At 35.2% G+C, this 27,951-nt stretch overlaps 1 protein-coding gene and 1 pseudogene across 1 annotated transcript; both read right to left on the bottom strand.

Moving 5' to 3' along the window:
• Positions 1-17,402: 17,402 nt before the first annotated feature.
• LOC145219290 (acetyl-CoA acetyltransferase, mitochondrial pseudogene) lies at positions 17,403-19,572 on the bottom strand (annotated as a pseudogene).
• A 2,142-nt stretch (positions 19,573-21,714) lies between these two features.
• LOC145219176 (uncharacterized) lies at positions 21,715-25,841 on the bottom strand. Its single transcript, XM_080086564.1, has 5 exons — positions 25,050-25,841; positions 24,845-24,889; positions 24,441-24,494; positions 24,063-24,256; positions 21,715-23,907 (listed from the first exon to the last, which is right to left on the bottom strand). The coding sequence occupies exons 1-5, from the start codon at positions 25,237-25,239 to the stop codon at positions 23,797-23,799; spliced, it is 594 nt and encodes a 197-aa protein (XP_079942690.1). The 5' UTR covers positions 25,240-25,841; the 3' UTR covers positions 21,715-23,796.
• Between the last annotated feature and the right edge of the window lie 2,110 nt (positions 25,842-27,951).

The raw sequence follows: 27,951 nt of genomic DNA, 5'->3' as shown, positions 1-27,951 counted from the left end.
CCTACCGGTTTGCTTGAATCGTTCTAAATCAAAACGTTTTCTATGCCAAAAAAGTTATTTAAAAAAAAAATTATTTTGTGTTATAGTTTACATGAGTGAGTTTCTAGCAAATTGTTTAAAATCTAAACATTCTTGTCTGATTTGATTCATCGAAAAAGAAGTTGTTGAATACAACAATGTCACAGGAAGAAATGGAGAATTCACTACATACACATGAAGTAAGTAGAATTAATGCGAAATGAAACATGTGTTTATCCTGCTAAGTGGTAACATGTGTTTATGTTGATGTTTTTAGATCTTTGAAGTAGATTAATATAAACATTACAGTTTGTCAGCGCTGTCATGTGTATCAGTTTTGCTTTTGTTCTTAGAATCGAAATGTTTTAAATCCAATGTTTTTCAGAATCTGACTTCTCCACTACATCTACAGCCATCACCACCTCCATTGTATTTACAACCAATACCAACACCACCGCCATTGCCATCGCAGTTATATTTACAAGCAATGCCAGCACCACGGGCACCAGGCAATGCATTCCCCAAGGGTACAACTTTAATATGTGGTAATACATTGCGATACATGTCCAAGGTAAACATGTACAGGCAAGAACTATTTTATTCGTAATCCTTTCATAATTTCAAATATAACTATGAATTTTGGAAAACGATATAGAGATCTGTTCATAAATTATATTGTGAAAATAACGGCTTTAATAAACGTAAAAAACGACATGGTTAAGTGTTTAAACGTTTCGGTAAATGCTCATACTATCATCAGCGATATGAAGGCCACATGAGTTATACACACTTGTTGCTGTAAAAAAAAGCATGTCGCTTTTTTACGTTTATTTGGGCCGTTATTTTCATCATTAAACTATAAATTTATTTGCAATTCGTAACAAATACGGGTTCTAGCAAACTAAATATTTGCTAATTTGGCAAAAAATGTTAAAAAAGGAAAAAGTTTTGTTTATATTTTTGACAAGTTTGCATGCAAAGAGGAATCAGTCATACCGCCACCACCTTTCGGACCACCAGCAGAACCAACTGAAATGGATGGTAATACGAATAGAAACCCAAACAACCATCTACAACCAGAACAAAACCGACCTGTTGGTACCTAATACTTAGTGGGGAGCAAGTCTACATATACGGACATAATATTTATCGTAAATTTGCGTTTTCGATGATTTGCATGGTTTTGTGATATTGCGTATTGTTGTATCTAAAGATACTACATCATTATCGGTGACAGTTTGAGGACATATATTCAATAAAAAACATCATTATCGGTGACAGTTAGAGGACATCCATTCAATAAAAACCACGTTGTGGCCAAAATTAATGGGTTTTTGTAAGGCACAATAGGTAATGTGTAGCCAAGCAAAGTAATCCAATTACGAACGTTGTTTACGAACAAGGTGTTGCTGGAACAGATTGTTTCTGGCCAAAAATACGGTATGGGATACGTCATGGCTCGTAAAAATGCATAGATTTGTTCAAAAACGTTTGATTCGTTTCGTATGAAAATTTAGTTGTTTGGTTGTTCTTATTTTTGGTTTCAAGTCGATGGCAACCCTGCCTATAGCCGACCAATGCAAGGGCTTAACGTAGTTATATTGACTAATTCTCCTGAGGCTAATGTATGGTTTCAACCGACGTTTCGAGTACTTATATTGTTTACGATACTGTTTCGATTGTTCCAATTTATCAGCTGACAAAAAGTACCACGTAAACCAAGCCCAATTACGTCACAAATACGGTGTGACGTTATTTCAGCATTTTGAAATTTTTACCCTCAGCGACAATGCCAAAATTCATAACAAGCAATTGTACAAATTGTGTTCCATTCGAGCCTGGTTCGGGCCGTTTCTTGAAAAGAACGGGCTTTCTTTAGGCCTGACTTTACACTCTGTGTCAGTATTTTTTAATTATTTTAGTTAGCTAAGTACCCAGTTGCTGGACCTGACCTATTTTAATTAGCTAAGTAGCCAGTTGCTGGACTTGACCCTTTATCCGTCGATTCCAAGTTTAACAATTATAGGTAACTCCCTTTAACATCTTTAATTAAAAACAGTTTTTCATCCTGGCATTTGGAGTTGTAATCTATCAAAACATTTAAACTTGCTTTGTAAAAACTACATTGTACAAATGCAGACTAGCTTTTTGCATTTTAATCTTGATTACACAGTATACAACACATTTCTCACAGGGGTGGTACAAAATACCGCATGTGGTCGCATATTACGGTATGTTGCGGCATGATACCGCATGGTTTTCTGCTCGAGTACTATATGGTGTATGAAATGTGAGAATACAAGCCCCAACAATGATAAATTAGACCAGATGCTGGTATTATTTCAATTACAAACCCTCACCCAACCCGAATAGCTCTAACTGTCAGCGCTTTCAAAAGTTCGGAAAATGATAATTTCGTAAAAGCATATTCAAGTTTTTTACAACTTTCGCCCGTGTGATAACATGCGGTCACATGCGGTCACATGTGGTATACTATGCGGTCATATGCGGTATCATGCAGTATTTAGTACCACCGTTCTGACAGCACACACTTTACACAAAAAATAAATGAATCACAGGAAATTAAACACAAAAAGCTAATTTACAAACCAATGAATGTATTTAAAATTATTTTGGTTGCACAAACACTTAGCATTCCGTTTCAGAGAAATTGGCAGTTTACGCTTTAAGGCAATTATACAAACATATTATTATAATAAGATATGCAATTCCATCAATCAATTCGACATGTTGCAATGACAACCATTTTTGAATGATTCACAATTAGCGAGAACAATTATTTCCTCAACTGCAAGAAGTTAAGATGAACATAAACTCATGAACGGGTACAGCGCTGAAGCGTCCATGCGAACCAACGATCAAGACAGATTTATATCATTAATCAAAGAACGGCAGGCCGTATAAGGCGTTATCATGAATCAGTCGGTTACCAAGCATTCATACATGACAAGGTGTAAGCTACAAATTTGAGTATTGAGTATTTAATTTTCCATGACTATAATTGTTTTTTTGAATTTTTTTTAAATGTTCAAGTTGAATTGTTTTCAATTTTAGAATGCTAAAATAGTCAACACAATAATGCAGACAATTTGTAAATTAAAAGGAAATTGCACGATTTACTCCTCCAAAATTGCAACGATTTTTCGAGCAAAATGTCGTATACGTTTTTGTGTTCAAGGATGAAATTTTACCCAACCACTTCAATCACTCTGTCGCCTTCTTGAACGGCACCAGCATTATACGTCACAGTCAATTCTGTTGGGCGACTTGTAATTGCCCGGATAGAAGTTACATTTTGACTCACATATTTTTTGGCCCTAGTAAGTTGATCTTCTATTGCTTTTGAGTAAAGCAAGGGATTGAGAGCGCTGTTGATTGGAAGCAACAGACAAGCACTCAACACATAGGCATCTGGTGGCATCCTGATTCCTCCAACACTCAAATATCCCATGATACAAATTGGAATCCAGCAACAGAAGTCGGTAAAAATCAACCTCGAGATTCTTTTCTGCATTTTGGAGCTGACATCATTGCTTCTGGCTTCTTTCATTCGGTTGCTTTGTTTGTAAAAAAGAACGTATGCAACCACCATGTAGATGAACATAAGGAAGTTAATGGTGATGAGGAAAGTTGAATATTCCCAAGCAAACTCATTGGTTATGGCAAATAAGCGTGGCATACAAACGCTTGTTTCCCCATAATATCCAAACTCTCCTTTGATTGGGTTGCGAGGAAATGCCATTCTTATAGTTTGTTTCACATCGTTCCAACCCTCCGGTTCTACACCAGTAATTCTTTCAGCAAGAAGTGATATGTTTTCCCTGGAAACAAAATCATTTCCAAAAATGTTGTTTGGAAACCAGACATCAGTTGTAAAATATTCTGAATTGACTTGAAGTAAGGGAATAATTGCCAAAGCCGCAGCCAAAATCCAGCAAAACAATTCAGCAAGTAAAACTCTAAGAACACCCATATTTCGGATTGTAAATGGTTTGAAAGCTGATGCAAGACGAAACGTTGTCATGGCCGTCATTGTAAACGCTGATGCCTCTGAAGAAATAATCGCAAGTGCTCCAAGTCCTGAACACAAACTACTTGATCGCCATTCTTTGTCAAATAGACAATACGAGCCAGAAAATTGTGTGGCTTGCACTATAACTGTAAGCAGATAAATTCCCATCAGGAAATCTGAGCAACAAAGGTTAAGAATAAAAACACTGGTGTTAATAAAAACATGTTTATTCCTGTCTGCATTCCATAAGCTATAAGCAGTTGCAATAAACACAAACAAATTTCCTACCAAGGCTAACACAGCTGTTATCCAAAAACATACTCGGTAAATTGGATTAGCAATCATTTCGTTGCCATCTGCAAACGCATCTTTAGCCAAGTTCACGCATTCGTCACTTCCGTCCGAACAATCGCGAATTCCATTCTGCACCAGTTTCCATTCAACCGACAAGGGTTGTTTATTTGTACAATAAAACCTGACTTTTTCACAACGGCATTTGCTTTCATCAGTTTCGTTGTCACAATCGATAATTCCATCACAAAGTGTTTTTTTGTCAATAGAAACCTTTTCTTTGCTTTTGCAATAAAAGCGAACACTGTGACAGAGTCCTGAAAATTCATCTGAACCATCGTCGCAATCAATTTTTCCGTCGCAAGCCTGTGAGATGTCCATGTTAATTTTTTCTTTGGATAAACAATTAAATCTGTTATGGCAATTCATTTCCCCAAACACCCCAAGCTTGTCCACTATTCCATCGCATATTGAGTTAAACAAAAAGTCAAATTTAACGCCCAAGTTTAACCAATGCTGAAACCAATACCTTAATGGTGGATTGTCAGTTTTTGCACACTTAAATACTTCATCAAGTTTAAGGTGTTTGGTGTCATCTGGCAAACACTGAGTTTGTTTCACGTTATTAGGAGCCGAGCAGTATTTCGTGTTTATTTGGTTAACACATTGCACACTTGAATTGCACAACTTTCCACTTTGATCTATACAAACAGATTTATTTTGACAATGCATCTGATTTGACGGACAAGAACCCCTTATATCTTTACACAAACTTTTATTCAAACATAAACACTCATCAGACATATCAAAACAGTCCACAATACCGTCACAAACTTGCTTTGGTGATATGATTAACTTTTTATCCAGGCACTGAAAACATTTGAACTGTCCGTTGACGAAACAAAGATCAGATTTATCAGAACATTGAGCCACTGAATCGTAAACGTTAACTTGAGGCAAAACGCAAACATCTTGTCTCGATGATCCAGAGCATTTAAATCCAAATCCTGATTTGATTTCATCGCTTTTATCACTACAACTACTAACTAAGTCACAGAAGTTGTTACCAGCTATTATTTCTTCATTTTCACAAATAAAAACCTTCTGGCAATATTTATTTTTTCTTTCGTTGCAGTTTGATGAGACACAAATCACATTCTTGTTTTCACAACGGTTGATGTCATCAGCACACGACGGTTGGATTACTGTGTTGCACTCTTGTGGGACTGGAGAATGTACAAGATACCTGACAAGCTGCTCACTCTTACAAGAGGTGGCAAACATTGTGCAAGATTGACATGTAAAATTTGTGATTGAACACATTTCGTCACTTCCATCAAAGCAATCCCTAATTCCATCACCAATCCAGTGAAAATCTATGCATCTGACTTTAGATGGGTAACGTTTGTTACCAGGATCATACGGACATTTCGCGTAAACTCCAGAGCAGTTACATGTGTAATGTGTCTCATCACTACCATCAAAACAGTCATTATTTCCATCACATAACAAAGATCGGTCAATACAACTTCCCTTTGTTCCAATGTATTGTTTCGTGGCAACACATGCACATTGAAACTTTTCGGCGGGGCAAGTGTAATTAATTTCATCACTCCAATCTCCACAGTCTTTATCTCCATCACATTGATATTCTTTGTAGATGCAACCATTATTAGTTGTGCAGTTCTTTGTTTTGTAACAATCACATTCAAACGTATCAGCTGGGCAAGTGCAATTAACTTCATCACTCCAATCTCCACAATCATTCCGCCCATTGCATTGCGATTTGTTTTTTATCCAACCACCATTTACAGTTGTGCAGTTCCTTGTTTTGTAACAGGGGCATTCAAACATATCAGCTGGGCAGGTGCAATTAACTTCATCACCCCAATCTCCACAATCATTCCGCCCATTGCATTGCCATTTGTTTTTTATGCAACCACCAATTACAGTTGTGCAGTTCCTTGTTTTGTAACAGGGGCATTCAAAGGTACCAGCTGGGCAAGTACAATTAACTTCATCACCCCAATCTCTACAGTCATTTCTACCATCGCAAACGTAATCAATTTCGATGCAACCACGACTTTCGGTACAATTGTTTGTTTTGAAACAATCACATTCAAACTTATGAGCTGGACAAGAGCAATTAACTTCATCACTGCCATCTATACATTCTATGTTTCCATTACATTGCACTGGCCAATATTTTCCACATCCAATTACACCTTTACAAGTTGTATTGAAGCAGTCACACTGAAACCTGCCTTCAGGACAATAATCACCAAACTCATCACTCCAATCACCGCATTCGTTGCTCCAGTTGTTTACATACAGCATTTCAATGCACTTTGGTTGGTCTCCACACCGACCAAACTTGTGACAAGCACATTCGAACATTGAAGAAGGGCAGATGCAGTTGGGACCGAGGTACGGTTTCTCGCACACCGAAAGATTTTCTGGTTCTGTCAAAAAAATAAGTTTTGAATAAATAGTAATAATAATAATCAACGGAAGTCTAAGTCAATAAGAAATAAAGCAGAAATGGAAATGTGTTTTGGCCCGACTCACAAGTTGATATATATTTATGGTTTGCAAAATGATGAAAAACACGTGCATTTGTTTTCATTGTGTAAATGGTGTCGTTTTTTTCGTGTAATAGATTTCAGCTTTTGTTCAAACCGCGATATTAAAGACTAAAGCCTAACATTGAAGGTTTATCAAATAAAATGATTTGTTACTTGTATAAGGTCGTGGAGCGAGACTGAGATCCTCACCCGGACATTCACCTTCCACGCATCCGACGAAAAACAACAGAAACAATAACCACATCATGTATAAGATTTCTATGCAACAGCTATCAAAAAGACGTATCCTTGATTGATCTATAAAAACATACAACTTTTGCATGTCATATAGGACGGTCTTTTCCAACCTATGGGTCGAAACGAATAATGGAGACAAAAATACAACCAAACTAGTACAAATTCATGTTCATTGGTCGCGATAAACCACAAAACAAAATTTGTTCAATTCCAGGTCAAAACTTATTGCAATGTTGAAAGCACATAAAAAAATTAGGCAAAACGAAACCTTAACTATTCAAGCTAAGATGAATATATTCTTACTGGGATCAGCCCTGAAGCGTTGATGCAGGCCAGCGATCACGGCATACTAATCGAAAAGCCATAGTACACCAGGCCTGGCTATTACAGGCGTTATACCTACTACGAAGTTCACATGTGCACCATACAAAGCAGGCAACGGGACTTTTTTTCGGCTTTTTTTCACCGGGCCTGTGTAGCTCAGTTGGGAATGCTTGGGTGACCTTTTTTGGTAAAAATGAGCATGAATCTGAAATAAAGTAAGACTGTAGAGCCATGAGCTCTTGGTGGTCCTGCGTAACTCGCTTTGTGAACCCCTAAAGAAGTGGTCGGCAACCGCCGGGTCCCGGCCCCGTGCCGGTCCGCGAAGCGTTCGTTACCGGGCAGTGTACTTTTTCAGGTTAAATGCTTTGAAACATTTTGCCCATGTATCCCGGGGTCAGCGGTACAAAAAAGGTTGCTGACCCCTGCCCAAAACGTCTGTGGCCTCTAGTATAACAACTACTGGCTAATAGCTTCAACTAAACTAATAGTGTATTTTATTAGATTAATACTAGTTGCTGTAATTTTTTTTTGATTGAATTATTATTAGTTATTATCGGTCCCTTTCTACGTAAAAAAAATAAAACATCTGTACTGCATGATTAAATGACATAATCTGAGAGTTTCATGCTTTGTTGGTTGGTGCAATGTAAGCTATTCTAAAGAATTTTGTAACTTTTTATTGGATTCACCCATTTTTACCCCTAAACCCCAAAATAATAAGTTTAAGGTCAAAAATACAAGCCCTAATGTGCTGAAATGTTAAACAATTGGTTGCAGTAGGTTATTCGTTTGGTATTTAAAAATATGCCTTAATCGGCCATATAGTTACTTGTACAGCCCATAATATGTGTATACTGTCAGTCAGATAGAAGTCTCAACTCTCAAGGGAGTAATTCACTTGTTTACGATTAAGGCGGGTGAATGCAGCGGGAGTGCTCAGCTTGACGTCCAGACGGACGTTTTACGAGACGGCCGTGTCGGTGATTAGAAATCAGCTGTTTTGGCACAGCTATGCTATGTCGTTTTATTAAGTTATCATGCAAATTTTCAGTTTTGGAAAATTGTGTTTAAAAACTGACCTTGAACGACAATATCAAGGTCAAAGCATGAGATTAAATTAAAAGTATTTTTCCTGTTTTTATTTACTGTTTTTTTGTAATTATATGACAATAATGATGCAAAAAGAATACGGACAAAACTTTTAAAGTGGGGTGAATGCTAAAGTTGGTTAGGTTTTTCCTTAAGAATCTAAAAATAACCAGGACGTTTGTTAACCGTAAATCCTCACAAACGCGCATGTGGGGACCCATTCGTTTTTCCTGGCAAAAACAATCATGTGTAGATCAAATAAAGTGTATAGTAAATTGGTAAATTTCGTATAGAATATATAAAATGGAAGTATATCAGAAAGCCACCTTTCTAGTTGTATTTAGAGTAACTCAATTAGTATTATAGTTATTTTGTGTGAATAAATTGTAATTTGTATTAATAAATTGCATTGAATAGTGTTTTTTTGTATGACTGAATTAATATAATTAAATGTATGTTGTGTTAGTGAATTAGTAATAGTTGGTGTATTCTGTTCGCCTAATTAATAATATTTAGTGTTGTTGTGCAACTGAATTAGTATTAGTTACAGTATTTTGGTTGACTGAATTAGTATTAGCAACTGTATTTTGTTTGACTGAATTTGTATTACTTTAGGTATTTCGTGTGACTGAATTAGTGTTAATTACTGTGTTTTAGTTGACTGAATTAGCATCAGTTACTGAATTTCGATTGAATTAGTATTAGTTAATGTTATTTTGTATGACTGAATTAATATTGGTTATTGTATTTTGTTTGACTAAATTAGTATGAGTTAGTGTTATTTTGTATGACTGAATAAATATTGGTTATTGTATTTTGTTTAATCAAAATTATTATGAGTTAGTGTTATTTTGTATGACTGAATTAATATTGGTTATTGTATTTTGTTTGACTAAATTAGTATGAGTTAGTGTTATTTTGTATGACTGAATAAATATTGGTTATTGTATTTTGTTTGACTAAATTAGTATGAGTTAGTGTTATTTTGTATGACTGAATTAATATTGGTTATTGTATTTTGTTTGACTAAATTAGTATGAGTTAGTGTTATTTTGTATGACTGAATAAATATTGGTTATTGTATTGTGTTTGACTAAATTAGTATGAGTTAGTGTTATTTTGTATGACTGAATTAATATTGGTTATTGTATTTTGTTTGACTAAATTAGTATGAGTTAGTGTTATTTTGTATGACTGAATTAATTTTGTTTGACTAAATTAGTATGAGTTAGTGTTATTTTGTATGACTGAATTAATATTGGTTATTGTATTTTGTTTGACTAAATTAGTATGAGTTAGTGTTATTTTGTATGACTGAATAAATATTGGTTATTGTATTTTGTTTAATCAAAATTATTATGAGTTAGTGTTATTTTGTATGACTGAATTAATATTGGTTATTGTATTTTGTTTGACTAAATTAGTATGAGGTAGTGTTATTTTGTATGACTGAATAAATATTGGTTATTGTATTTTGTTTGACTAAATTAGTATGAGTTAGTGTTATTTTGTATGACTGAATTAATATTGGTTATTGTATTTTGTTTGACTAAATTAGTATGAGTTAGTGTTATTTTGTATGACTGAATAAATATTGGTTATTGTATTGTGTTTGACTAAATTAGTATGAGTTAGTGTTATTTTGTATGACTGAATTAATATTGGTTATTGTATTTTGTTTGACTAAATTAGTATGAGTTAGTGTTATTTTGTATGACTGAATTAATTTTGTTTGACTAAATTAGTATGAGTTAGTGTTATTTTGTATGACTGAATTAATACTGGTTATTGTATTTTGTTTGACTAAATTAGTATGAGTTAGTGTTATTTTGTATGACTGAATTAATATTGGTTATTGTATTTTGTTTGACTAAATTAGTATGATTTAGTGTTATTTTGTATGACTGAATAAATATTGGTTATTGTATTTTGTTTGACTAAATTAGTATGAGTTAGTGTTATTTTGTATGACTGAATAAATATTGGTTATTGTATTGTGTTTGACTAAATTAGTATGAGTTAGTGTTATTTTGTATGACTGAATAAATATTGGTTATTGTATTTTGTTTGACTAAATTAGTATGAGTTAGTGTTATTTTGTATGACTGAATTAATATTGGTTATTGTATTTTGTTTGACTAAATTAGTATGAGTTAGTGTTGTTTTGTATGACTGAATTAATATTGGTTATTGTATTTTGTTTGACTAAATTAGTATGAGTTAGTGTTATTTTGTATGACTGAATAAATATTGGTTATTGTATTTTGTTTGACTAAATTAGTATGAGTTAGTGTTATTTTGTATGACTGAATAAATATTGGTTATTGTATTGTGTTTGACTAAATTAGTATGAGTTAGTGTTATTTTGTATGACTGAATTAATATTGGTTATTGTATTTTGTTTGACTAAATTAGTATGAGTTAACAACTTGATTGCTTAAGACGGGATTCTTAAACCAGATTCGCACGACCTAATTCGAGTAGTGTACGGACGACTGAAGCAAACCAGAGAACCAGTCTACAAAAACACAATTTCGAGTAACAATTTCGACAACAAGCCTGGGAAGGCGTTTTAATTGTAAGAGAAGCTCTGCGTCTCCATCAGAGAGTTGATCATCGTCATCTGGTTGGATCGCATTACGTCGAGCTCCGCCCTCCGTTGGCTTTTGGTCCTCGCAACAAGGAGAGCAACCAACCGTCATAGATTTAAACGTTCATTGCACCCCGTCCAAGAACAACTCCCGGTTCAGAGAAGAAGGAGCTACACTCAGTTAGTGTTATAGTTCCTGTCTTTTCTTTGACTGAATTAAGTATTACTTGGCATATTTTGTTTGACTGAATTAGTTTTGGTTGGTTTATTCTGTTTGACTAAATTGGTATTAGTTAGTGTATTCCGTTTGACTAAATTGACTTTATTAGGTGTATTTTAATTGACTGACTGAATTAGCATTAGTTCGTGTATTCTGTTTGACTAAATTGGTATTAGTTAGTGTATTCCAGTTGATGAATTGGTATTATTTGGTGTATTTTGATTAACTGACTGAATTAGTATCAGGTTGTGTGTTCTGTTTGACTAAATTGGTATAAGTTAGTGTATTCCGTTTGACTTAATTGGTATTACTTTTATTAACTGAATTAGTGTTACAGTTACCGTCTTTTGATAAAGAATTAGTGTTATAGCTAGTGTTATTTCTTTGACTGAATCAAGTATTACTTGGCATATTTCGTTTGACTGGATTAGCATTGGTTACTGTATTTTGTATCACTGAATTAGTATTAGTATTGTATTTTGTTTGACTGAATTACTCTTAGTTAGTGTATTTTTATTAACTGAATTAGTGTTACAGTTACTGTCTAATGTTTGACTGAATTAAGTATCACTTGGTGTATTTTGTTTGACTGAATTAGTACTAGTTAGTGCGTTCTGTTTGATTGAATTACTATTAGTGATTTTTGGTTCACTGAATTAGTATTATTTTAGGTATTTTATGAGACTGAATTAGTGTTAGTAACTGTGTTTTGGTTCATAGTGTTTTTTGTGTGACTGAATTAATATCATTAAATGCATTTTGCGTTACTGAATTAGTAATAGTTGGTGTATTCTGTTCACCTAATTAATAATATTTAGTGTTTTTGTGTAACTGAATTAGTATTAGTTACAGTATTTTGGTTGACTGAATTAGTATTAGTAACTGTATTTTGTTTGACTAAATTAGCGTAAGTTACTGCATTTTGGTTGACTGAATTAGTATTACTTAAGGTATTTTGTGTGACTGAATTAGTCTTAATTACTGTGTTTTAGTTGACTGAAATAGTATGAGTTACGGTTATTTTGTATGACTGAATTAATATTGGTTATTGTATTTATGTTTGACTGAATTAGTATTACTTAGTGTATTCTATTTGACTGAATTAGTACTATATATTTTGTGTATTCTGTTTGACTGATATAAGAAATGTCTCTAGTTAATGACGCTGCAGTTTAAGTCAAAAAGACAGCAAGAATTACAGTACGGTTTAAACCATTTCGAATTCTAGGAGTTTTTACTGATAGCAGCACTCAGACTGACCTAATAACTGTTGCACACGTAAGTTAGTCAATACCGTTGTCTGACCTAGTTTGCCTAGAGATATGACATTGGCGTTCCTTTGATGATTGCACTCCAACGATTGCTTGGGATAACGAATAAACGAAGAGTATTATTGAGTACTATTTGAAGTGTTCGCTGAACAACGCGAATGCTGCAGACGAGTTCGTTAAACCAAAGTCGCACGACCTAATTCGAGTAGTGCACAAACGACTGAAGCAGACCAGAGAACTATTCTGCAAGAACACAATCTTGAGCAACACTTTGGAAAACCTGCAAGCCAGGGAAGGCGTTTCAATTGTAAGAGAAGCTCTGCGTTTCCATCAGAGAGTTTATCGTCGCTATCGGTGTTGGATCGCATTACGTCGAGCTGCGCAACAACGAGAGCAAGCAACTGTCATAGATTTGGATGTTTCTTGTACCCCGTCCAAGAACTACTCTCGGTTCAGAGGAGATGAGGTTGTTACACTGTATTAGTGTTACAGTTACTGTCATTTGTTTGACTAAATTAAGTATTACTTGGCGTATTTTAATTGACTGAATTAGTATTATTTATATTATTTTGGGTGACTAAATTAATGTAAGATGTGTTTTCACTGAGTTAGTATTTGTAAATGTATTATGTTTGGTTGAATCAGTATTAGTTACTGTATTTTGGTTAACTGAATTAATATTACTTCGTTTTTTGTTTGACTAAATTGATATTATTTTTGATTGACTGAATTCACAATCTTTAGTGTTTTTTGTGTGGCTGCATTGGTATTAGTTACTGTATTTGGTGACTGAATTAGTATTATTAAATGTAATTTGTTTGACTGAATTAGATTTAGTTAATGTGTTCTGTTTGACTAAATTAATATTATTTAGTGTTTTTTGTGTGATTAAATTAGTGTTAGTTACTGTATTTTGATTTAATGAATTAGTGTGAATAAATGTATTCTGTTTGACTAAATTAATATTATTTTGTGTTTTTTCTGTGACTAAAATAAGTATTAGTTACTGTATTTTGTTTGACTGAATTAGTATTATTTGAGGTATTTTGTGTAACTGAATAAGTATTAGTTACTGTATTTTGTTTGATTGAATTAGTATTGGTTGCTGTATTTTGGTTAACTGAGTTATTAATTGTTTTTTTTTGACTAAATTGATGTTAAATTGATATTAGCATTATTTTATGTATTTTGTGTCACTGAACTATTGTTAGTTACTTTATTTTAGTTGATTGAATTAGTAATACTAAATGTATTTTGACTGAGTTAGAATTTGTTAGTGAAAGCACTAAGAACAACGAAATAACAACCGCTTCACAGTGCATCATCCACAAAAAGCTAACTGAAATCTCATACTTAAAAAACTTCGCTTACAACTTGAACTTTCGATCATTTTAAGCACAGCAGTCACTTGCACCATGCTAGTCACTGGAGAAAATGACAACAATTGCCTGGATCTAAATGCCACCATTGGCTGATATAAAAAATCGCAATAAATTATCCTAGGAGAAATTTTTTTTTTTCAAATGAAAAATGCTCTACATCAGTTGTTCTCAAACTTATACTAATCGCGTACCACCTGGCGACTTTTTCTAACTCTGTGTACCACCTAAATCTTCGTGGTCCTACTGAATTCGTGGAGCGAACCCCTAAGGGACCGCGGACCCTAGTTTGAGAGCCGCTGCCATAGAAAATTTTGAACTCAATCACTAAACATTTACCTCGCACCTACTACTCTAGCCTGCATATCACAAAGGCCAGGGTTCTTACGGTATATTTATAGTTTTATATTTTGTTTACACGGAAGTACTAAGAAGGGAAGATCCTTTCGAAACCAGCAAGATATGAAGACGGATTAATAAGATTCCCCTAATCGTGCACAACCAACAGTTGACAGATGAAGTCTATTGATGCGTATACGGAAGTTGAAATATACACGGACTTTGTAGTTCATAACGAAAGCAGGATATAAGCTTATTACTTTAGCTATATCCCAAAGCACGTTCTTTGCTTGACTTTCGACTCCTTATATGGAAACATCCAAACAGGATATGCATGGCATGAGTAATTTGATTAAAAACGATGTATTGCATTAAGTTCAAGGGGAACTCGTAAGCTTGCAAAGTCGTGCATACAACAAGCGTTATGGTTGATTGTACGAAGCTCGTTAGGAAACCCACTTTAAGCTTGTAAAGTGATAGATGTAACAACGCAATGGTTGACTAAACGAAACTTGTTAGGAAACCCGCATAAAGTGTGCAAAGTCATGAATGTGACAAGCGCGATGGTTGAATACACGATGCTCGTTAATAAATCCGTTCAAGCTTGCAAAGTCGTGCATGTACCAACCGCCATGGTTGACTACACAAAGCTCATTGGGAAAACGGATTTAAGCGTGCAAGGTCATGCATGTAACAAGAGCAATGGTTGACTGCACGAAGCTCGTTAGGAAACTCACTTTAAGCGTGCAAAGTCGTGCACGTAGTAAAACAAATGTTACATGCATAAGTACTTTGTCTTTTTCAAAAAAGCCCACATGCTAACTAACTAAAACGGTGCTCACAAAAGTGCATTCATTACCGTAGAAAAGGGGCGCGTTGTTTGGATTTTGCTATTGACGACCGCATCACAGGTACTTATTTCACTAACAGCCGCCAATGTGTCTACGAAGAGTAAATATTTTTTGCCCTAACAGTCTCTTCGCAATTTTCTCGAGCACTCGAGGTCCAAATGCTTCAAGTCTGTCTGCATTCACGTGGCGGATCCCTAAGGGACCGCGGACCCAAGTTTGAAAACCGCTGCCATAGAAAACGTTGAAATCAATCACCAAATATTTACCTTGCACCTACTACTCTAGCCTGCATATCAGAAAGGCCAGGGTCCATGCGGTATATTTATAGCTTTATAGTTTGTTTACACGGAAGGACGAAGAAGGGAAATTCCTATCGAAACCAGTAAGATATAAAGACGGATATATAAGATTCCCCTAAGGGTGCGCAAAAGACAGTAGACAGATGAAGTCTATTGATGCATATAGGGAAGTTAAACTTACAATGGACTTTGTAGTTCATAACGAAAGCAGGATATATCGCTTTAGCTATTTCTCAAAGAACGTTCTTTGCTTGATTGCATTCAACTTCTCATAGAGAAACTTCCAAACAGGATATTCATGGCATGAGCGATAAGACACCATTGAAATTTGCACAACAACGTGAAGTTATAAAAAGGGGAACTTTGATTAATTGAAAAGAATACTGCATTAAGCTCGAGGGGAATTCGTAAGCTTGCAAAGTCGTGCATGCAACAAGTGCGACGGTTGACTACACGAAGCCTGTTAGGAAACTCACTTTAAGCTTGCAAAGTCGTGCATGCAACAAGCGATTTGGTGGAATGAACGAAACTCGGTTGGAAACCCGCTTTAAGGGGGCAAAATCGTGCATGCAACAAGCGCCATGGTTGACTGCACGAAGCTCGTTAGGAAACTCGCTTTAGGCGTGCAAAGTCATAGATGTAACAAGCGCCATGGTGGATTGCACGAAGCTCGTTAGGAAACCGGATTCAAGTGGGCCAAATCATGCATGTAACAAGCGCTATGTTTAAATGCACGAAGCTCGTTAGGAAACCCGCGTTTAGGCTTGCAAGGCCATGTATGTAACTAGTGCTGCGGTTGACTGCACGAAGCTCGTTAGGAAACCCGCTTAAAGCGTGCAAAGTCATGTTTTAAAACAAATGTTACATGCGCAGTAGACTCGACGTAGTAGATTGGATAGATTTTGTCTTTTTCAAAATAAAAAAGCCCACATGCTAACTAACTATTACGGTGCAAACAGAAGTACATTCTTTGATGTAGACAAGGGGGACGTTTTTTGGCTTTCGCTATTGACGGCCGCATCATAGGTCTATGTTTCAATAACGGTAGAACTACTAACAGAGGAATTAGTATAGCCCCTGGTTGAAATAGGTGGCGCAACGGAGCATAGGCGTTTATGGTGCTGACTCAGCAATTTATTTATGGCACCATAAATGTCTATGCTCCGTTGCGCCACCTATCGAACAAATTTCAACCAGGGGCTATACTAATTCCTCTGTTAGTAACTCTACCTTCAATAACGGCCGACAATGTGTCCAGGGTTGCCCGGTTGGCCCGTTTCCGGCCAGAATCGAAAAAATGATTATGTGTACACTAAGAGTAAATAAAAAAACAGCACCTCTAATGTAAAAATCCTGTTCTTAACTCATGCAATCCAAGATTGATGTTTCAACTTCGAATATCTGCATTCAAACTGAATAGCATTTCTGTGTTATTGTTAGACAGCACAAAATAATCGAAAAACTTTTATATAATTTTGTTCCACACATCTTTTAAACAGAACAGACACACTTTAGGTAAGGCAAAAAATACAATGAAATAATGTACCACTTTGAGATGGTTTGTGTGATAACATAAATAACTCTATTTATAGAGGTTTGCAAACCTTGACAAAAACAATTGTTTTGGCTATTTGTTTGGCAAAGATTTTGCTAAAGCTGGCTAAACAATGCATCTATAAGCTCATTAAAGTACTAATTTAACCATTTTTAAGTTGAATATATATGCAACAAATGCTATGGTTGACTGTGACTGGCTTTTGAACATACAAGGCATACCAAAATTTAAATTGCAAATAAACCAAGCCTAAAAACCATACAGTTTAGAGGTCATGTAAAAATCACATAAAGGAACTATTTTAAAACATCACTGTACATGATAGAAAGATAACATCTTTACATAGGTCAAACATATTAAAGTTTTTCAACAACTAAAGCACTAGCACCACCACCGCCATTACAAATACCAGCACATCCAAATTCCCCTGGTTTTAATCTATGGGCCAAATGAGCCAAAATTCTGGCACCGGACATGCCAATGGGGTGCCTAAGTGACACAGCACCCCCGTCAACATTCATTTTAGCCGAGTCAATGCCCAAAAGTTTAATATTCGCCAATGCCACAACACTAAATGCCTCGTTAATTTCCCATGATGCAATTTGGTCTTCTCGGACTCCAGCCATTTTAAGCGCTTTCGGTATAGCAAATGCAGGGGCAACTGGAAAGTCTATTGGTTCAACGGCGGCATCTGCAAAGCCAACAATTCGAGCCAATGGTTTTAGACGAAAATTAATAGCTGCTTGTGCTGACATAAGGCATAATGCAGCTGCGCCATCGTTTAATGTGTTTGCGTTGCCTGCAGTGACAGTTCCATTTTCAGCTTGAAAAACCGCCTTCAGTTTTGGAATTTTGTCGAAATTTACTTTTTTGAATTCTTCGTCTTCTGAAACTGTGATGTCGGGTTTCCCACGCTTTCCTGAAAAAAGAAGAAGATAAATTCACATTAATTAATCATGATCAAATAATACCGTATTTACTCGATTGTAAGCGGTGGCTTATATTGTTTTTTAGCTGCTGTTTGTGCGGCTTACATTTTTATTTTGTACCGAAATTATTTCTATACTCCAACATTTTAAATTATTTGGGGTTCAAAACATGTATGCATGTACATATATGTTCTGTTGGGTACAGCTATCAACGTAACTAACACATATTGGCAAATAGCGGTTTACATTATTTTTTTAACACCTCAACATGCGGCTTACAATCGAGGGCTGCTTATAAATGAGGGCGGCTTACAATCGAGTAAATACGGTAACTTTGGAACACTATGTGTGGATCTGTTTATAATTTAATGGTGAAAATAACAGCCCAAATAGTGTTTTTTTATTATATTGTCTATTGTTTTATGTTTTGACTGATAACTGGTAAAGTAGAAATAACAGTTGTTATTTAATGGTGAAAATAACGGCCCAAATATACGTAAAAAGCAACATGATTTATTTTTTTAACATTTCGCCAAATGCTCACGCATCATTGGTGATATGAAGAGCCACATCAGTTAAGCCCGTTTATATATACTTCATATCACTGATAATGACATGAGCATTTGCCAAAACATTTGAAAAATAAAGCATGTCACTTTTTACGTCTATTTGGGCCGTTATTTTACCATTAAATAACAACTGTTATTTGTACCTTACCAATTATCAGTTTAAACTTGAAACAATACACAACATAAATAAACAACATTAATTAATATTCAAGTACGCTGCAATCTGTACATGCTGTTATAGCATAAAAGGTATTATCAATACAGCAGATTTTGGTAGGGTATGGGTTTAAAGCCTTTTACTTCTGTAACAATCTGGCATGGTGTATATGGCTATGCTAGCTTGTACAAGCAATGTCTTGTCACCAAAGTGTTAAATAGAGCATATATATATCAATCATGTTTCATATGCATATATAAGCTATTGCTGCCAGGCATATAGCAAGTTTATAGAGCTCTTCTGGCAAATGTATTTTTATTCTGACATTTCAATGTCCTATGCAGGTCGTCTTCATCAGGGTAAATATCACTGAATGCGACTAGTACAGAGCACAATAACAAAGGAAAATTCATGAATTCGAAAATCAAATGTCGGAATAAAAATACATTTGCAAGAAGAGCTCTATAAACTTGATTTATCAAACATGTATCATATGCAATCAAATTGTACAGGAAGTTTTATCCAATATTTGTAAAATATACTTTACAATTTACCTTCAATAACAACATCAACAATTTCATCTTTAAACTGCCCATCTTCAGTAGCCTTTGCACTTCTTGTATATGACTCAATGGCATATGCATTTGCTCTTGACGAGATATTGAATGTTTTTTTGCACTATTCTATCCACATATACCCATGTGAAATTTCCCGTAAGCATCAGTCAAGCCATCATGAACAATAAGGTCGATCATTTTTACGCCGTCATACGCTGGTGGCGTTCGTGGCATCACAAATGGAGCATTTGACATGCTTTCCATGCCACCCGCCACCATGACGTCTTGGTGTCCACACTTGATTGATTGCGACGCTAATTAATTTCATTCCAGATGCACAGACTTTGTTGATTGTTGAACACGGAGTGCTTGTTTTTAATCCTGCACCTAAAGACAAATATGAAACAACATGGATAGAGTGTTGCCCTAAAAAATTCTGTAGAAACAAAGGTTGATAAATTACCAAACATAAAAACATAAAGCTCAAACATTCTTGTTTTTGCTCAGCCAAGATTCATTGCATAATAAGTACAAATGAAAAGTAAATGTAGAAAATTTTTACAACCTGAAAGCAATGCCATTTTGAACATGGCAATTTTTAATTTGTATATCCCACCCTTATGTCTGCAAAATACTTTGCAATGGCCGTATAAAATATTACTGCTGGATAATACAATATTATCCTAATCAGGTAGAATATTGCTTTAACATGTTTTGATCATCCAAGTGGGCTTGCAAATTAATCTTTTTAGTGCAATAATATTTATAATACTGGAAATTGATTTAATTCAGATTCGTCTGGGCTAAAACATTTTCTTCTGTTTTTTTTTACCAAAATATACGGCAAATGCAGGTTTAAAAATAACCGCTGACATGTGGCACAGCTGTAGATGCAGAAGGAAACATTCCAATATGTTATATGGCAGTGCGCTCACCTTAAAAGAGCAAAACAAAAAGGGCAATAATTTATTCGATTCTTTGCGGGTTCAAGTGCAGCATAATAAAAGATGTTGCTGCAAACTCTCGATTACACTTTTGCCTCGAGCAGTTTAAACAAGCCTGGCTGACTGTACAAATTTACAAAAGACTTTGTATGTTTGCGTACCTATTTAACCCAAAATGACACATGATAAACGTTGTACGGAACGAATATTATGCGGTTAAACATCACCTGAAAGTACAGATGACCAGACATACATGCAAATGATCTACAGCAAATAAAAAACGTTCGATGACAAAATTGAAAACAAAAATAGCATTTATTTGTGTAAAAATAAATATTGCCTCTGGTTTTTGATAGCAAGTCACGCGATACAGTGCACAATGATGCATTTGTTCTTCAGATTGCATTAAAAGAAGAAATGCTGGATATTGTTCAAAAAAGTTCAAAAAACACAGTAAAGAAATATTGCAAGTATATATGGTTGTTTGAAATGAACAAAACTTAAAAAAGTTAGATTTTTTTAAATATTAAGCTATGTTTTGTTTGAATGCAATACAGCGAGCATTAGTTGTTTGAGTGTCTTTTTGTTGTGGTTGTAACTGGTTGAACTGGTTTCGACCCTCATCACGTGTTGGTTGTTCTGCTCATATTATGGTCGAAATTGGAGAACGCATTTCGGGCTATAAATAGTTTAACATAACAATGATGTTCACTCAAATACACAGACAATATTCATGTGAATTCTTCCTACCATTGTTTTGACTGTCGAATTTATTATGATATCCTTGATGTCTCATCTCAAAGAAACCCTATAAAAGGTAACACAAACTGAAAACGACAATATCAAAGCTACATGAGGCAAACAATTACTCTCACAATCAATCAAAGTTTACCGTGTTTGACGAACTGTTTCCTATATTCGCAGTATACTAAACAAAAACAAGTACGTGTTATATGCTGCTAGGTTGAAACCGTTTTTTTCTTAACTTGTTTTTAGTTTGGTTAAGTAAAAATACAACCAGTGATTTAATGCTGAAAACACATTTAGGTTTCTGCTAAACTATTGCTCGACTAGAGTGTCACTATTTTTCTTATTGTCTTTTTTCTATTCTTTCTTGTAGTTTATCGTTCTGTGTCGAGTGATGAATGGATATATTGTTAACAAGTGAATTGAAACGCATTTTAAAACTTACGTTTGGTGGCGGTTCATTACACTCTTGATTTCTTGCCAAACACAATAAAGCACATGAGCAGGACCTTGGCCGAATGGTCCGGCGCGCCTGACCCATATACAGACATAAAAAACCTGATCCGGATTCGTCCCCGGGAGCGTCCTGGGTTCAAACCCCGTGAAAAAAAAAATAATAATAAAGCACATGCACCCATATTGTTCTCCTATGTAATGGTTCGGAACGAGATTTTTTTTTGTAACAAAATTTTTGTTAGCATAGGTAACGGTTTCTAACGACCACATAATGTTACAATTTTTGTTCGGAACATATTTTTTCAAGTCAACGAAAAACCGTTAGGTGGAGGTAGAGGTCTGCAAATTTTAGCATTCAAACCGCACAGCTAAATTAATTTTATGTGTTTATTAGTTCGGAATTTTGATGAAGTGAAACTTTTCAGTGGGAAAATGGGGCTTAGGGATTCAACAACAATGTTGCAAAAAGAACATTGGAAACATTCAATAGCAAAATGGGGCTTAGGGCTTCAACAACATTGTTGCAAAAAGAACATTGGAAACATTCAATAGCAAAATGGGGCTTAGGGCTTCAACAACAACGTTGCAAAAAGAGCATGCAGCGATGAAAATAAATGATTATTTACATAAAAGGGAAGTGAACACCGAACATTGGAAACATTCAATAGTAAAATGGGGCTTAGGGCTTCAACAACAAAGTTGCAAAAAGAGCATACAGCGATGAAAATAAATGATTAATTACAAAAAAGGGAAGTGAACACCGAATATTGGAAACATTCAATAGTAAAATGGGGCTTAGGGCTTCAACAACAAAGTTGCAAAAAGAACATACAGCGATGAAAATCAATGATTATGTACAAAAAATGGGAAGTGAACACCGAAAATTGGAATCATTCAATAGTAAAATGGGGCTTAGGGCTTCAACAACATTGTTGCAAAAAGAACATTGGAAACATTCAATAGTAAAATGGGGCTTAGGGCTTCAACAACATTGTTGCAAAAAGAACATTGGAAACATTCAATAGTAAAATGGGGCTTAGGGCTTCAACAACATTGTTGCAAAAAGAACATTGGAAACATTCAATATTAAAATTGGGCTTCGGGCTTCAACAACATTGTTGCAAAAAGAACATTGGAAACATTCAATATTAAAATTGGGCTTCGGGCTTCAACAACATTGTTGCAAAAAGAACATTGGAAACATTCAATATTAAAATTGGGCTTAGGGCTTCAACAACATTGTTGCAAAAAGAACATTGGAAACATTCAATATTAAAATTGGGCTTCGGGCTTCAACAACATTGTTGCAAAAAGAACATACAGCGATGAAAATAAATGATTAATTACAAAAAAAGGAAAGTGAACACCGAACATTGGAAACATTCAATAGTAAAAGGGGGCTTAGGGCTCCAACAACAAAGTTGCAAAAACAACATACAGCGATGAAAATAAATGATTATGCAAAAAAAAAGGGAAGTGAACACCGAAAATTGGAAACATTCAATAGTAAAATGGGGTTTAGGGCTTCAACAACAAAGTTGCAAAAAGAACATTGGAAACATTCAATAGTAAAATGGGGCTTAGGGCTTTAACAACATTGTTGCAAAAAGAACATTGGAAACATTCAATAGTAAAATGGGGCTTAGGGCTTCAACAACATTGTTGCAAAAAGAACATACAGCGATGAAAATAAATGATTATGCACAAAAAAAGGAAGTGAACACCGAAAATTGGAATCATTCAATAGTAAAATGGGGTTTAGGGCTTCAACAACAAAGTTGCAAAAAGAACATTGGAAACATTCAATAGTAAAATGGGGCTTAGGGCTTCAACAACATTGTTGCAAAAAGAACATACAGCGATGAAAATAAATGATGATGTACAAAAAAGGGAAGTGAACACCGAACATTGGAAACATTCAATAGTAAAATGGGGCTTAGGGCTTCAACAACATTGTTGCAAAAAGAACATACAGCGATGAAAATAAATGATTATGTACAAAAAAAAGGAAGTGAACACCGAAAATTGGAATCATTCAATAGTAAAATGGGGCTTAGGGCTTCAACAACATTGTTGCAAAAAGAACATAAAGCGATGAAAATAAATGATTATTTACAAAAATAATGAAAATGAACACTGAACATTGGAAACATTCACTAAGATAATAAGGTTAATGGCAATGCAAAACAGAAATGCAATGATTTTAAGTTTCCAAAATAGCTTGGGACATGTAAAATGTAAGTAAATGTATGTTTGTTTTGCAGTCAATAAATTAGGTAATTTTAAAGCTGCATCACAGACTATCAACTACAGTGAGAAATATGAATAGAAAATATATGAATAGAAAAAAGTTATTTTACAGAAACAATGTAACTGCATGACATGTTATTTTAAATAATTTAGAAAAGTCTTCTCTTTTTTGGTGATGCTTCAGAATTTGAGCTGCATTTTTCTTTAGTTGGTGTACCTGGAAGTAGACAAAAAAATATTAATATTTCTTGGAAAGATTGCAATTTTATATTATTTCATGTACGTTTAATGGGATGTCATTAGGCTGTTACAATTATCCTACTTGCATCTGGTATTACTAAGCTTTAAAAAGTTCAAGTCTAGTAAACTTACATAGCGACTATGGAATCTTTTAGCTTTATAAAACAGCTTGTCTGCTGGCCACCTTGCTTTGCATAAACCACCTTCAGGAATTTGAGAGAAGTCTTTAAATTTCTTGTTGTCCAATGTTTTTAAGTCAGAGATTCGAAAAATTTGTAAAACTTCATTATCGTCCACAAACTGAACCATTATATACAATGATTCATCTGCAACATAATATAAATAGTTGTAAATACAATTATAACTGCCATGACTTGGACTATAACAACTTCAATGCACTATGTTCAGAGGTAGTTCATGACAGCAATTGGTTGCAATCAAGTAAACTTGTCAGTTATTAAAATTGCATTGAAATAAATAAAATACTAAAAGCAAAAAACGCAAGCCTACCAGTGCTGAGTTTTTGATTTTCTGACGTTGTGGTTGCGATTGTTTCTCCACTTTCTGTGACACAGTAAATGAAATTAGACAAGTATAATATTAAGTTAGTGCAAAATAAGCGTAACTCTAAAAATAACGAAGTCAATATATTTGACATAACAGTCAAAATTCTTGCAGAGTTTAGTTTAAAATTTCCTTCTTATGGCAGGAAGATGCTTGAGTTGTGACTCTTATGTCAAATTTATTGGCATTGCTGCTTTTGTATAATGTAATATAAAGTTAGATTACACCCCCAATGGTCGTTATGGAATGACTGTATAGGTGGCAAGCACACCATGTACAACTAGAGTGCTTACTTATAACATGTGAATGCCTGTCTAACATTGATTGTAGTATGTAAGTCATATACATACCAGTTTCTGACGACTCCTGATCCGGTTGAGATTGAGATATATCTTCTGTACAAAACAAACAACTATTTAATATCATATTAAAACATACTTATATCATCTAGAATATAATGATGAAAAGGTTTTAACTGACCAAATTGCGAAACAGAAACTATTGAAGAAAAATCCTGTAGGGTAGTTGAAAATGAATTAGTAAACGGGTGCTTACTTGAAACCACCTCCTCCATAGCCATCCTAGCTGTTTCAACAATTTCCAAAGGATGAGACAAGTCATACACCCGATTTGCCATTTCGATTGAGTGCCCCTCGGCCCTGGCAACTGCTTTTTGAACTTCTGCTGGAGCATCTCGCATTTTGGTTGTTATTACTTTTCTGACATCAGTTGCTGAAACTGCCATTTACGTTGATAGAAACCAGTTTGAAAAGCCTATTGAATGTAGTGGCAGTGGCTTCCATTTCAGCACCAGCAGTAACCAATGATGGAAAAGCTTGAGATTTCTCTCCCGGCTTATGTTTCAAAAAAGCCCATGCATGGTCAGATGCAACCTTGAGGTGATCATATTCAAGTTTGGACAAAACAATGCAACCATGTCGATTTTGTTCTTTCTGCTTTTCAACTAAAATTGAAAAATTCCTTGGGCAGTTTCCTCTTTTCCTAACAGTTCATCTCGCCTCATTCCTCTAAATATTCCACCCCTGCATCCTAGTCTCCATATAACACGACAGAAAATGTCGCCCAACAAAAGCTCCAATTGTTTTTTTTTAACTTTTGGTGTGTCGAGATCCTTAAGCTTCTTTCTACTTTTTTCTTTTACATATTGTTCACGTTTCTCTTTCTGTTTCTTTCTGAATTTGTGGTAGATGACGCAACGGAGCGTAGCCTTTTACAGTGACAATAAGTGCTGAATCAGCAAGTTGCATATTGTTGACTCATCAATTATTGTCAAGACCCATAGCTAGTTCAAAATGATTCTAAAGAATATATTCCTTTTTTTGCAACATTAGCTAAAGCATTAACAAAAGTTGTAACAAAAGGTGTGTTACAAAACGATAAAATACTTTGGTTGGTAAATTGTTGCTTCCATTCCAATCAAAATTACACACATCAAGGTACAATGAACATGAAACAAAACAAACACGAAACAGTGATAGATTTCATCATTTTAATAGAATACATAACACATCACTGGATAACGTACACCCATATTTTGCACATGGCTTTAAACGATTTTGTTAAAAGTGATCATTTCTGTTGTTGTTCTAATCTTTGGCAATTTCTGTAGTTCATGCTTTGATTACATCTGTCGTAGAGTACTTGTTTTTAACCAGTGCACTTGAAACTTTTTTTCATACTTCTAAAGAAGTGAATATTTGATTGTGTACTGAGAGGAATGCAGTGTTTACAGACTATCTAGTGCTACATTAGCGAATTTTTATGTGAACAGTAATGTTATGACGTACAATATCAGCTCCAAAATTTAAGACTTAATGCAGCTGAGAAGCGCACATCGTCATCATTCGCAAGGAACGACCGTTAAAATTAAGGCGCGCTGACATACAGACAAGCACCTTTCGATTATAAAATACGAACGGTTTGACATAAATTCAAACGGTTTTCACTGGCCAACTCCAAATTTCACTTAGAAACAGCATGCAAAGTTATAGGTCATTCCAATGAGTAAATCGGAATTCAGAAGCGTACATCATCATTATTCGCAGGTCACGACCGTGAAAATTAAGGCGCGCTGACATACAGACAAGCACCTTTCGGTTATAAAACACGAACGGTTTGACATAAATTCAAACGGTTTTCACTGGCCAACTCCAAATTGCACTCAGATACAGCATGCAAAGTTATAGGTCATTCCAATGAGTGAATCGGAATTCAGAAGCGTACATGGTCATTATTCGCAAGGAACGACTGTTAAAATTAAGGCGCGCTGACATACAGACAAACACCTTTCGGTTATAAAACACGAACGGTTTGACATAAATTCAAACGATTTTCACTGACCAACTCCATATTTCACTCAGATACAGCTGGCATAGTTATAGATCATTCCAGTAAGTAAATCGGAAATGAGAAGCGTACATGTTCATTATTCGCAAGGAACGACTGTTAAAATTAAGGCGCGCTGACATACGGACAAGCACCTTTCGATTATAAAACACGAACGGTTTGACATAAATTCAAACGGTTTTCACTGGTCATCTACAAATTGCAGTCAGATGCAGCATACAAAGTTTCAGATTATTCCAATGAGTGAATCGGAATTCAGAAGCGTACATGCTCATTATTCGCAAGGAACGACCGTGAAAATTAAGGCGCGCTGACATACGGACAAGCACCTTTCGATTATAAAACACGAACGGTTTGACATAAATTCAAACGGTTTTCACTGGTCATCTACAAATTCCAGTCAGGTGCAGCATACAAAGTTTCAGGTCATTCCAATGAGTGAATCGGAATTCAGAAGCGTACATGCTCGTTATTCGCAAGGAACGACCGTGAAAATTAAGGCGCGCTGACATACAGACAAGCACCTTTCGGTTATAAAACACGAACGGTTTGACATAAATTCAAACGGTTTTCACTGGCCAACTCCAAATTGCACTCAGATACAGCATGCAAAGTTATAGGTCATTCCAATGAGTCAATCGGAATTTAGAAGCTTACATGGTCATTATTCGCAAGGAACGACCGTTAAAATTAAGGCGCGCTGACATACAGACAAGCACCTTTCGGTTATAAAACACGAACGGTTTGACATAAATTCAAACGGTTTTCACTGGCCAACTCCAAATTGCACTCAGATACAGCATGCAAAGTTATAGGTCATTCCAATGAGTCAATCGGAATTTAGAAGCTTACATGCTCATTATTCGCAAGGAACGACCGTTAAAATTAAGGCGCGCTGACATACAGACAAGCACCTTTCGGTTATAAAGCACGAACGGTTTGACATAAATTCAAACGGTTTTCACTAGTCATCTACAAATTGCAGTCAGGTGCAGCATACAAAGTTTCAGGTCATTCCAATGAGTGAATCGGAATTCAGAAGCGTACATGCTCGTTATTCGCAAGGAACGACCGTTAAAATTAAGGCGCG

The sequence above is a fragment of the Phallusia mammillata genome, chromosome 3 (assembly GCF_965637545.1).
Source record: "Phallusia mammillata chromosome 3, kaPhaMamm4.hap1.1, whole genome shotgun sequence".
NCBI lineage: Eukaryota > Metazoa > Chordata > Ascidiacea > Phlebobranchia > Ascidiidae > Phallusia > Phallusia mammillata.
The sequence above is the reverse complement of the archived record's forward strand: the minus strand, read 5'-3'. Positions and strand labels throughout refer to the sequence as shown.

Excerpts from the sequence above, each read along its gene's own strand:
- LOC145219176 (XM_080086564.1), bottom strand. The coding sequence starts at position 25,239 with ATGGCAGTTTCAGCAACTGATGTCAGAAAAGTAATAACAACCAAAATG. Across the intron at positions 24,257-24,440 it reads AAATCAAAAACTCAGCACTG|ATGAATCATTGTATATAATG; the intron begins GTAGGCTTGCGT and ends ATTATGTTGCAG. Across the intron at positions 23,908-24,062 it reads AAAGATTCCATAGTCGCTAT|GTACACCAACTAAAGAAAAA; the intron begins GTAAGTTTACTA and ends GTCTACTTCCAG.